Source organism: Desmodus rotundus, chromosome 13 (assembly GCF_022682495.2).
Source record: "Desmodus rotundus isolate HL8 chromosome 13, HLdesRot8A.1, whole genome shotgun sequence".
In the NCBI taxonomy this organism is placed as follows: Eukaryota; Metazoa; Chordata; class Mammalia; order Chiroptera; family Phyllostomidae; genus Desmodus; species Desmodus rotundus.
The window spans coordinates 66790899-66804131 of NC_071399.1; the positions used below are offsets into that span (position 1 = coordinate 66790899).

The 13233-nt window shown below is 34.4% G+C and overlaps 1 protein-coding gene across 7 annotated transcripts in view; it reads right to left on the reverse strand.

The window, feature by feature from the left end:
- PCDH9 (protocadherin 9) overlaps nt 1–13233 on the reverse strand; it is an 859618-nt gene that overhangs the window by 837242 nt on the left and 9143 nt on the right. Inside the window, exon 3 of one of the 7 annotated variants that reach the window (XM_045201946.2) lies at nt 7571–13230. The exons of the other annotated variants lie outside the window; for them this stretch is intronic. Coding sequence (XP_045057881.1) covers nt 13222–13230 — 9 coding nt within the window. The 3' untranslated portion in view covers nt 7571–13221. Of the gene's footprint in view, nt 1–7570; nt 13231–13233 lie in introns of those variants that run through there. 7 annotated transcript variants of the gene reach the window in all.

Below are 13233 nucleotides of genomic sequence, written 5' to 3' on the forward strand. Positions count from 1 at the left end.
TGAACAGAAAGGTTAGAATGTTGTTTTAAAAATCAATTGCTTTTACCAAATAGAATAAGAAAAGCTGTGTGTTCATAACTTCCTCCTATTTCATTTTAACCTTCAAATACCTCTCAAATTAAAATTGCAACTTACTCATCTAGGAATTTTATCAAAATGCACCCATTACAATTATCTGTGATAGACAAATTTTATTTGACTATGTGGCTGAAATGGTTCTCGTTGGTTCTCAGATTTATGGGAGATCTGGAAAGCCCAATGTGCGGTTGACAAGAGTTTACACCTATTGTTAGAATTTTAAGCAAGGAGGCATTAACAAGCCACTAATAAAATACGGTATACTTATAGAACTGTATAAAATTACTTGATACTTTTTGTGGTTGCAGGGTAAAAAAAAAACAAAACTGGAGAACATACTCCAGGGCTAAAATTTTACAAACAATCACACAGTGACTTATTGGACTCATGTTTATAAACAGCCATGCTCCCGTGTTATCCCAGGGCACTAACGCTGGGTTGGGGAAAGGCCCATGCTGATCTTGGATGAAAAGTTTGTGCAGAAGTGGATGGAACTTGGTGCTTCTCCCAATTCAGAAATAGGGATTGAAATTAAAAATAAAAACAAAAAACCATCAGTCTTGTCTAGTGAAGAGGAGAGATATTTTTGTGATTGTGGTCGGACCTCCTCCTCTTCCAGATCCGTTCCTATCTGATATGAGTAGTTTTTTGTTTTTTTTTAAGACTACCGCAAAATGTTTGATCTATTTTGAGATGAGCAGAATGTTTGAAATTCACTGCTAAAATCCACTGTTTGTGAAAAGTATACAGAATCCTCCTGCCTAAAAGATATAAATGCTGTTACTATTCTTAGTATGTACTGTCTGTGAAGGTTCATTGTAAACTGTAAAGAACCACGCATGAGTTAGGTATGGTTGTATCCTCAAGCCACATGCTCGGTGGTGAAATTTATACACTAAAGGAATGAAAAAGAAAACGTCAAATTAAACTTCACATATCCTTTTTTACCTTTATATGAAGAATTAATTTTTGGCATGATTGACTCTCAGTGATGTGCCACAATTTTATACTTTGAAATAAAATTTCAATCATAAAGGCAGTATTACTTAATGACTACAAGCAAAGCCCCTGATATAAGACTGCTATGGTTCAAGTCCTGAACCACTCTCCACTTGTAAAATTCCAAATGACTGCATATCCATGGATGACTATTTAAAAAACATATCATGTGCACATAGCCATATGGGTAAGGAAGGCAACTTTGTTGCTGCACATTTAGGAGATGAGCATAGGATAAGGTTGCTCAATATGTAAAGAAAAATGAAGTGTCTTTTGGCGTTGTGCTATTTTTTTTAACCTACGCCTCCTCCACTTACATCAGCTTCCCAGACTTGCAAAGTAATTCCTAAATCCATCTACCTACAGTGTAAAATAGTCTTTTTGTAATATCTGTGCCAAAAAGATCAGTAGAATTGAGATTTCATAGTTTTTTGCTAGATGAAAGGACACAATGCAGTAAGTAGTACCAAATGTCAACAAATTTTGAGGTTCAGAAATCACTAAGATATTAGAGGACTAAGCATTTCTAGCCTACAGCCCAGTTCAGAACCATCCCCAAAGGCCCTGTTTCTGCAATGTTCTGGAGGAAATATGGTAGACATAGTTCATGGCAAAATGTAGTTTAATCTGTGTTCCAATAAGCAAACAGCACTTGTTCAACATCCAGGTGGTATACTTGGGGGCTGCTTCAGTTAACTTGAAATGCAGTTTCTTTAATCACAAATCACAGTAGATTGACAGTTCTGATTATTTACATTATTCCTTCAAATTAACTTGATTTTGTCTTTGAATAAACAGGCTGCCAATAAAAATCAATGAGCATTATTAGATTTAATTAGCTTTTCTGGGACTTTTCCTGATAACAAATGAATAATCAATCAAAATTACCACTGTTTGATGTTTTAAAAACTATGCTTACATACCATCCCCAAACTATGTATATTCTCCAATATTCATACAAGTTGAAATACTAACATCATCTTAATGCCTTACTACAGAAAAAAAAAATCAAACAAAACTAGTATAATATTACTGTTAAAATATGGTGCCTATATAGTATCTTAAGTTGATAGTTTTCTAATTAAACTACAAACACTGATGGTTTGAGATTTTATAATTCTTCTGTTTTGTGATTTCTGATTTAGAAGGAGATTTTTTAATTTTCTAGTTTGGAAGGAAAAAAATTAATCAGGCAGAGACTGCAAAGAAGATAAAGGCAATACGATGTTATCAACACTAATGCAAGAGTGTGATAACACAGATCATACAAACAATGAAAATATTGCAAATCGTTCATTGTCGAGAGAGCCTGAACCATATGATTTACTTTGTAATTGCTTTTTCTTGAGCGTATGTTAACATTATTAGGTACTGTTTGCACATATATCAACTGATGATAGAAAGAAGTAGGTCAACGGATGTTGTGTGGTAAGAGGGAACCTGACCAAGACTGATATTTCCCTAGGTAATTAACAAACACTGTAGTTCTATTTCTAGTAATAAAAATTAAAAAATGACTGAATCTAGTAATCCAATTTGCAGAGGAGAAAATTTAATTCTCAAGATGCTAAGTGAAGGTTAGCAAAGTGTAATTGATTATGAATAGATATTATTGTTGCCAAAAATTAGAAAGCAATGTGTATAAAAGTTTTTGAAAATAGTAAAACTGAAGTATTTGTTTTAGTAACTCCTACTGGTTTATTTTCTTTGGTAATGCATAGCCACTTAGAAAAATCATATTAAGCAAGGAATTAAAAGTATGTAAAAATACCACATTAATTGTCACTGTAATTGTGAGACTGCAAATTTCTAATTTATATAAATAATTGATAAGTGTAACATTCATGCTATTTCTAAACCAATGCTTATTTAAATGTATCTATTTTACTATGTTAACATATCCTGTTGGTTGGTTCTAAGTGAGCTTTCCAAACTGTACATATTTTCATGTTTTTGGACAGTGGATTAGGTAATGACTGGTTATATCAATGAATATATGATTTCCAAAAAATTGTCGATTTTTTAATCAATATACTTAATGTGTTATTATACATTTTATTCCTAAGTCTACATATTTTGTTAGCTTTCAATTCTGTAGTTCATTTGCATTACAGTAATTACTTGGGAGACTGTTGCCTAAGTAGCCACAGAAAAGTTGGAAAGATCTTTTTGGCACCAGCTTGATGGTTACCACTGAAGCCTAACTGCAATTAAAATAGTACATTTTCTGGCAATAAAAATTATATTAAAAATATGTTCACACAAAAATGTGCAAGCTAGGCATTAAATGCATTATTTTTCAAAAATACAAATAGTTTTTGCTTCCTTATTATGTTGAAATTTTGAAATGACCAGCTCATATAAACATTCATCCATATGTAAATTATTAGTGTTTTAGAAAAGGTTAAGTTAAAATAACATAGTCTGTCTTGCCTGAAATCTAAAGCCCAATTATAACGTTTTCTGCTGTGATTAAAGGACACCAAATTTTGAGAATATGAAAATTTTTCAACTTAAAAAAATTATATATAACAAAGGTCTCTATTTTCAAGATTTATGTCATTATATTGATCTCTTGAAATAGTGTGATAAATATTCATAAGAAACTGTACTTGCCCAAATCAGCACCATCTGGAGGTAAAAGCCAATTAAATCAAACATTTATTCTAGCCAGAGTTTAACATCTATGTTCCATGTCTGTGTTAAGGTCATGTTCTTTTCAAAGGGTGAAGGCTGAACATTCTCTTGCAGAATATCATGACTCAAAATACCCATTTTAAACGGACCCCTATATCAGTGGAACTCCACTTTTAGAGAACCCTGTCTTTCACCTTGGGTTATTATTCAACATTATCAGTGTGTGCCATGTTTTCAAAGTGCTTTTTAATATGGCAAATATGCTAATCTCATAAAGTTATAAAAATGAAGTTTTACTTGCAACAAATTTTATTAACACCTTTGCCTGTAGGAGAAGTGCGATTTTAAGGATGAAAAAGTATATCTCCCTCTAAATTAATGAAAGGATAAATTTAAACTTGGCATTCTTATAATTAGAGTAATAGATCGTAGAATTTTATTACCCTACCGAAAAACCAAGTCTCCAGCACTAGTTAAAAAAGAGGAGAGACTTTAAAAAATATATTTCAGGAAAGTTATGACATAGATTTAAAACTATATATGCAGGTTTAAAAAGAGAATTAAAAAAAAGTATTGTGTTTAAAGTCCACTGGAATCTTTTAAGGCAAAGATGTTTTATTTATTATTTTAAAAGATATCCATTTTCTAACACTGTTCCTAGATCAGAGTTACTTAATAGATGTCTGTTAAATATTAGATCTGATAAAAAACTAAAAATATTACTTTGCATATATATCAGTAGATCATATCACAGTTCTTTGGCAGCAGAAAAATTTCATAGTTACATATCAGAGAATTTTTTAAAAGAATACACATTTAAGACTATAGGATATAATTCTGAAATAAGTCTTAGTATCCATTAAGGAAAATATAATATGATTCATAGTCTAGTGATAAGGCTGAATGGATATTGTCTAGTTGTCAGGCTTGAGCCCAAATAAGATAAGAGCCCAAATAAAGTAAAAGTTTAGCAGGAAGCAAAAGTCCTTTACATTGCTGAATAGTAAAATCAAGATGTGAAAGGTGCAGTACAAGAAATATAATTCTTTCCATATAATAAGTATTTGGTCATTGTGTGAACTGGAATTTACATAAACTTCCTGGGATGCACAATTACCTCCGCCTTATAAGAGTTAATGGAAGATATTATTGATATGAACAACATACAATGGTGCTCATCTTAATTTACATTTAGCTACACATACAGTATACATGTAACATGTACTTGATGCCATGGGAATGCAATGTATTTCAAATAAAACAATGAATTCAAATCCTTAAAGCCCGATTCTTGACAGTTACAATGTGTTTAGCACCCCCACTTTGCCTGCTGATGCTTGCCCCTGCTGGGGGACTAAGAATTTACTGAACATCTACTATATGTCATGCTCTAACCCTCACAACTCCATGACATTTAATACACAAGGTGTGCCCTCATATGTCCCCTCCTCCTTAGTATCCTCAGGCTGTAAGGTGGAGAGCACACCTTCGCATAAAACAAGCGGTAGTCTAAAGGAAATCATGCCACTTTGCCGTGTTTTAGGTAAGTTTTTCCCAAGCACGAAGAGCTCTCTTGTCATTGTTTGTTTTATTTTGAAGTGCTTTCTTCTTACTCAGCCACTGCGTATATATGAAACTGGAACTAAACAAAAAGGGCAATCCAAAAAACAATCAAATCACACTCAGAGTGTGGCACAGGTCAATAAGAAGTTAAAAGTTTAATTGCTACAATCTCAGTCACAATGAGACCAAATGAAACATGATTTGACCTACTTCTTATTTAGTTGATAAAGTTAACTAAATTAATAACAAATCCCCACTACATTCTGCCCCAAATCAGAAACTTTATCTTGATGATTTTAGCTACTCCAACATAAAGCAAGGGTTTTGGCCACAGGACATAAAGAAAAAGTATTTTGGGGTACTATCATAGCATGTTATATTTTTGGTTTTGGGTTTCACTTATGTCACCCACATTCTCAAACAGTATATACTTCATATTCAGATATTAAAAACTTATAAATGAATATATGTTGTTGTGAAATATGAAAAATAGTAAAAAAATATGGTTATTATGCTTTATTATGCTTCTGGCCTAAATTTGATGAATCCCAGAAATATGATCCAAACACTCCAAGGCATTTTAACTAGTTTGATTATACCACGGATGCCGTTACTTCAACAGACATGCTTTGCAGCCTCTGGAATAATTGGAAACCAAACCCAGCAGGTTTCAAATGGCTCCAGCTGCGTTCACTACTACTGTGAAACAGACTCCCTCTCTTATATGTGGTTTTGTAGTAGGAATGATGTGTAAGGTGAAAAGGCCCAGAGGGGTGGAGTCCCTATGGATAATCAAGAAGAAAGTGAATTGTTCACAAATATTATAAGAAGCAGAATGATTTTAAAACAACATGCAAATGAATGTGGTGACATACTCAAAATGAAAGATGAGGCTCTTATACCAATGTGAAAAAATAGGGGCTGAGATAAAAAATATATATATATATATATATGGCATCCTAACTGCTATACACCGATGCTGTTACTGAGAGCAACATTTCAGAAATTCTAAATAATCAATAAGCAGTATTTTAAACTAAAAGCAGATTTAACAGATATTTTGCTTATTAAAAAGGATATAGTAAAACTGAGATTCCAGAAATCTGCCACACACTGAGCTAAGAGGGCATGCGTTAAGTGAGGTAGGGCAACTCTGTCAGCGTTAAGCTGGCATCCTTGGATAAAAGGGTGGAAAAACAGGTTGATTTGGGGAGTGCCTGCCTACCAGGGACCAGATATTCATATGTACCCGTGTACCTGTCCACTTGGTCTCATATATCCTCATGGATTAGGGCATGATTCCCTCCATTCTACAGACTGGAAAAGCAAAGACTGGTGAATTTAAATGAAGTGTCTAATGTCACCTGGTTTTTAAGTAGCAGTCCATTAAGTTATTTTTTTTACTTCAAATATCAAACTACTTTTTATAGTCTCATTTTTTTTATCTGGAAAAGGAATTAAATAGGCCAAATAATCTCAAAGGTCTATTTGAGTCTTGAGAAACTATTAGTATGAGTTTTATTAGACACCAAATTTATCTTTCTAAAATTAACATAGTAGCTAGACACTGCTTTAGTCACTATTCAATTATTATTTTGCTTCTTTTTATAGAATTCATACATGATTCTAGGGTGTTGTCTGGATGACTCAAAAGTCTAATAAGGGAAATTTAATGACTTTTTTCCTCCTCCAAAACACTTGTTTCTATTAAGAAGATATCAAAGTAAATATATTGACCATTATGGTTAAAATTCATCACTCAATAATCTAAGTATTCAAAAGTTGAAATAAAAATTTTGGATGAGGAGGCTTAGAAGGAAAGAAATCTGACCCTGTTTATGTAGTTTCCATTTCGCTTCCCTTTATTCCATAGTATAAAGAACGATGTTAGGATGGGCAGACTCAGGGGTGTGCAAAAAATGAGGGAGAGTGCACTATACACATGAGAATCAGCAGTTTTCCAATTTTGCTGCTACTCCGTCTGATTCTCAGCTACTCTCACTCTCATTCTCTGTCACTCTCTTTCTCTCTGATCTATATGCATAAATCATTAATCAAAACACTGATAAGTAATATGAAAATATTAATTATGTATATTTTACTGGGTAAAAAAAGTAAACAGGCGAAATGAAGAGCCTAAGAATGCCTATACTTGCTCATCTAGAAGACTAGGTTATGTTAGCTGTGTCTTCACTGGACCTCCAGGAGGATGAATGGAAGGGTGCCAGGGAGCTTGCAATTTAGACTGGAGAGCATGGGGGGCTCCTCAGCCACACACATACACACACACACACACACACACACACACACACACACCCCATTCTTAATCTAATTAGAACTTCTGTCATCAGCTGCTGTCTAGGCAAATAGGGACAACTGAAACCCAACATTCAGAACGCTCTCCATATATACTTTATACATTTTTGGCTCTGACACAGGAATACATCCAGAACAGCTTTTGTGTGCCATATGCCTACCACACTTTCAAGTAATCTTATGCTCTAGAGTTAGGTTACCAGGGGGGTGGGGTGGTAACATGTGAAGAACAATTTTGGGGGCACTAAGTTGCCTTGTAATACAGGTTTTTAATAAATGGGCTCTAGTCCTTTCCAACAAAAATAATATGCCAAATAAAGAAAATGTTTCAAACTTGTATCTGGCTTCGGAAAACTGTCTTACAAGTAAAAGCAGGCCACAAGTGTGTAAGAAATAGCTGTGCAGAGGTAGGGTTCTTGACAGAAAATAAAAGCTACTGGCTTTAGTCATATGACTCAGAAAAACCATTTTCTGATTCCCAATATCCGTATAAATTGAATAAGAATGGTAATTTCATCTTTCTATGACTATTATAGAGATTAAATCAATGGAAATATTATACATATATAAAGCATGATTCCAATATCAGCTGATCCCTCAGGACAGGAAAACATTTAATGAATGACTACTAAGTTTGCTCTTGTAGGCGATGTTGTAGGTTTAGGCTTGGAAATACAAAGCTAAGTCAGAGATATCTTCTTACTTTGAAGGACTTTCTTATAGACAGCTTAACTATTAAGTTTTATGTCATGACATGTCAGTATCTGATTTGACTGAGCTGCCACTTGAGACTGAAAGATGATAGGAACCAGGGCCATGTTTCAAAGAATCCTGGATAAACACCAGGAGGTTGCCACTGTGTGGGCTGGAGAGGATGGTCTTGCAGGAATAGTTTAAACCCTGAGGAATATTGTTCCTAGTACCACCATGGACTCAACAACCCCTAGCTAGAACAGAATTTAATTGTCTAAAACAGGTGTCAAAATGATTTTGCTTAATTAGTACCATTTTGGAAAAGTCGATCAATGAATTCAACACCCGTATTTTGCCATTGCTGCTTGGCAGAAGATTTTGCTGTCAAGATCAAAAATGAAAATGGGTTCATGTCAAACTCAAGTACTAAAGACTCTGTCCACTTTTACTACACCTCAATGTAATTTTGATACTCATCTCAATTTTGCAGCAAAAAAAAATATTTTCATAAAAATTCTAACATCTTGTTTATGTTGGAAATTTGAATGGATTGGGAATACGTTGAAACATTATTAATCTATTCTATATGGTACCAGTAAGTAAAAGCAAATTTAAAAATTGCAAAGAAAAAATATAAACAAAGATTTGCTATTTCTAGGAAGAAAGAACACATTGTGAGTGTTTTACTTTAAACTTTATGGATATTCTTGAGCAAAATCTTTTGTTTGCTTGTTCTGGGGGAGAGATATGCAGAAATAATTTTGCATTCTTTAAAAATCTATCAAGAAACTAAGAAAGTAGTTGTGTAAGAAGGAACGTAAATGAATATAGTCCACTCAGTGAATGGAGCTGAGAAAAGTTGCCAATCCAGGTGTGTTCACAGCTGACGAACAGAGACAAGACCGTTGTAATTCTAGGCTTCCAATGTGAAAATTTGTTCAATGACACGAATGTATGACACATCAACTCACAATTCAGAACTCACTCCCTTTTGTCTCCATTTATCACTTGCACCCTACAAAAAGTTTCCTGCAGAATCCTGCGTAGCTGTGTATTTGAAAGACCTCAGCATGCAGCTGCTATCACACAGAGACACAGATTGGTTGCATCCTCTGAATCCAAAAAAGCAGCAGTAGTTTTTTTTTTTTTTCTCAAGAAAAGATCTACTGTGGAACTACTGTCAGCAGAAGACATTTTCTTCCTATAAAAGATATGGCTTCATTTTATATATCCTTCTGTGTTTCCATTCTTCCCCTCATTGAGGTTTGTTTAATGAGGAAAGAAAAAAACCTCATTCACTGAATTGTGGTTGCTATTGTCTTGCACACAAACTGTTTTGTTTTCAAAATCAATCATCTATGATGATTCTCAGCAAGTCTACTGTACCCACTGTGGATGGCACTGAGATTATATACTTTTTCTAGTAGGCAAAAATACATGATTTTAAAAATCTTTTCAAAACATGTATGGCTATTTCCACTGATTTATGTCTAACAGGGCCAAAGATATTAATCATTAAAAAATGAGAGACATTTATGAACACTGTAGGAAAGGTAAATATATTGAAACCCATGTAAGTCTGGAATGAAATGCTGCGCTACAAATACACACTATTTACAAGTGGAGCAAAGATGAATTCCAAAAATACAGTTTGAGAAATGATTCAAAGCAATTCCTATGGGGATCAAAGCACTCACATAGTAGCCAGCCCTCTTCATTATGGTCATGCTACAGTCTCATAGATATCTAAGGCTTTCGTACGACTTATGTTTAGAAGAGCATCTACACACATGACTGAGAGTGTCTTCTCAGGAGAGCTGAAGACCAGATGGCGGGCATCGGGTTGCCACAGGTAAGGAGGAGAAGGCCTGCACTGCCCACCTTGACGACTAGAATCATCACAGAGCACATCTGTTTGTTCTAAGGCATGCATTTCGATTTTTATTCTTTCAGACACATCTAGTGTTTCTGTATTTGGAGAAAACAGGAAAGACTAATTCCCGAGGCTATAAATCACTCTAATGCAGAGGGAAATGTGTTAGCTAGTTGAATTACAAAGCTTTTACTTTATAGTTAATAGGCACCTGCAATACCAGATTTATACAAAGCTCTCTACTTTGCAGATCTTTAAAACCCCACTTAATTTTCAGTGCTGATTTCCTGCAATCTAAGAGCTTATGAAGGGTGCACTGTGTTCATACAGATCTATGCAAAATGTGCCAGAATTTCCCTGTCTGTGATGGCATTCATTTAGAGGTGAATTCCAAATTTCTATCACAGGCATGCTTATTTCCAACTAAAATACTCTTAGAATGAAAGCTGAAGATTAGGAGGACTAAAAAAAGGAAGCAAAGTAACTAGCGCTGAGAGAGATATATGCAAATATCAGCTCAATGACAATTCTTCATAACCATTTACAATTCAAGCTTAAAGACCCAAATACTCTGCAATCCATTAGTTTCTCAATATTCTGGAAGGGATTAGAGTATTTCTTAATCAACTGCTAACAGACTGAGAAAGGCCACAGACTGGATATTAACAAAGCAGTGTAATAGGAAAGTGTAGAGATGATCAGATAGAAAGACAAACTGTGGAAGAATGTTAAAATAGAAGATATACAAACATGCTAAAATTGACCATATTTTTGTTCTCTCCTGCAGCCCACATAATTAAAAAGCTATATAAATTCATGAGTGGTAAGGCTACAGTAGACTCCCTTCAATAAAAGTTAATTTCATGTAGTTTTCTCAAGGAATTCCAGAATAATAACTGTAAAATGACTAGAGAAAGAATCAAATATGCCTCTGAGATCTCACTTATATCTACACTACGTCCCAGCTGTACAGGTGGTCCCAAGTCCATCAGTTTAAATGCACGTGCTGATGTCACTGTAATCGATCAAGGTGTTAAAGATTGGGGAAAAATATTTTCATGTGCCATTTAAATAATGAACAAGTATGTAAATACAGATCCCTAGCAAATGACTTCGAGTTCTGAATTTCTTAAAGCTATATGTTATGGCTCAGAAAACGCGACAGATTCTGCCACTATTCTTGTCTAAAGGACGAAAACATGAGCGAGAGAGAGATTAAATATGGGTTGTTTTCCGGTTTATTTCTCCCATCACAACTTACTGTTCGGGAAGGGTAGTTGTTTAGCTAATTGAAGAATTTCACATTTTAATGAATCTTGGTTTAGGAAAAAAGAACATAAATCAAAACCAAAATGTCAATCATGGTAATATATCTTGTTCTATGTTTCTTATGACTGACAGCCCAATAGGTTTGTATCAAACAAAGACAAAAAGCATGTGTTCCTTTCCAAATGAAATGTTTGACAGATTTAAGAGCTTTCTGAAACAACTGATGAGATCTTAAACAGTAAAGTACATCTCCTTATGTACATGAGAGATTGCATTTCTACATTTGAATGTGCTTCTGTGATGTGATGCAGATTTGGGGGTCCTGATTGCTAAAAGGGCCATGGCACATTAGTCCTATTACTTACTGAGTGGCTGACTCATCTATGCCTCTAGATAGTGAAAACCTTGGAGTAAGCCTCTTGCTGACTTGCATTTGCAAATTCTCACTAATAGCTGGTCTGTGATTACAGTCATATTTCAACAAACCTGATATACATTTTAAGACCTTGATATGTAACAAATTCTGGAAAGTATAATAAACATGAAATTGGCTGTCAAGAAATCCAAGACTTAAAAATCCACATTAAATAATTCTTACTCAGTTTCTAACTATGTTAAATATGTAAGATATTAACTGATTTGTTAATATCATCAAGAGGCTAATTTATAGTTTTAATAAAGGAATCCCTTCCAGAAAACACCAGACTAATTTCAGAGAAAGCTTACTCCAAGATTTTCAGCGATTGTGGTAAACAATTTATGACTCAGTTTTGCCTTTGTCTTGTTTAACTACATGTGAGCTAAGAATAAGAGTTCAACTCTGACGAAGTCAAACTGAGAAGTTATTCAGAAAGAACAACAGTTGACAAGGCCCCTGGCCCTGCAACACCCTGGCTGGTGCTGCCAGGCCAACGCAACTGCTGTAGCTTTTAGCAGTTAGCAGATTTCTGCATTCTCCAGGACCAAAAAAATTTGTAAGTCAAAAATTCTAAATAACAAAATAAAAATAATTTTGGAACAGAGCTTAGTAGAAAATATGATTTATAGGTATTACTTTCATACCTCAGTACTATCACATAAAATAATGTACTGTGAAAGGGATTCATTAAAATGCCATTGGCAATATTTTGAGTGTAATCTATAGACATTCGATATGAAAACAAAACTTCAAGGCTCAAAATAATCTACAGAGGGTTATGAAAAATATGATTTTAGATGTGAAGTCTTGCATTAAATCTAACTTCTGTCTTACTATTTCGTATATTTTAATTTATGTGTGCTTTTATGAGAAGCCGAATGCTTTACTGATAAGACTATGCATACACCATAAGAATATAACACTATTTCAAGTACAACATTTACTAGGTCATTGCCACGATGCCAAGGCCTGTCTGCGACACTGTGAGGGCGACTCTGAAACTCAGGCAACATCAACTTACAGTGTTTCTCTAGAGAGAATTAATTGCAACAACATTTAGAAAACAAGATAATAGAATATTTTAACTACATAAATGTATTGTCTCTGTGTTAATGCATGTTCAGGAAGCCATAGATATGTCTAATACAGTGGCAGCATTTTATTTTTACCCTCCTTAAGGTTATTATTACTAATGCTAAACTGCACCTTAAGTTGTACAGCTTAGGTATATGAAGCTGCAGAATGATCAAATATTTGTCTCACAATCCCAAGAGTAAGGTAGCCAGTTTGAATGGATGGTCGGTCCATCGTGTTTCAGATCTGAGTCATTTTGCAAGGGGTCTGGTGTCCTCTGGCTCCTAAACAGCTTCCATGATCACAGAGACTT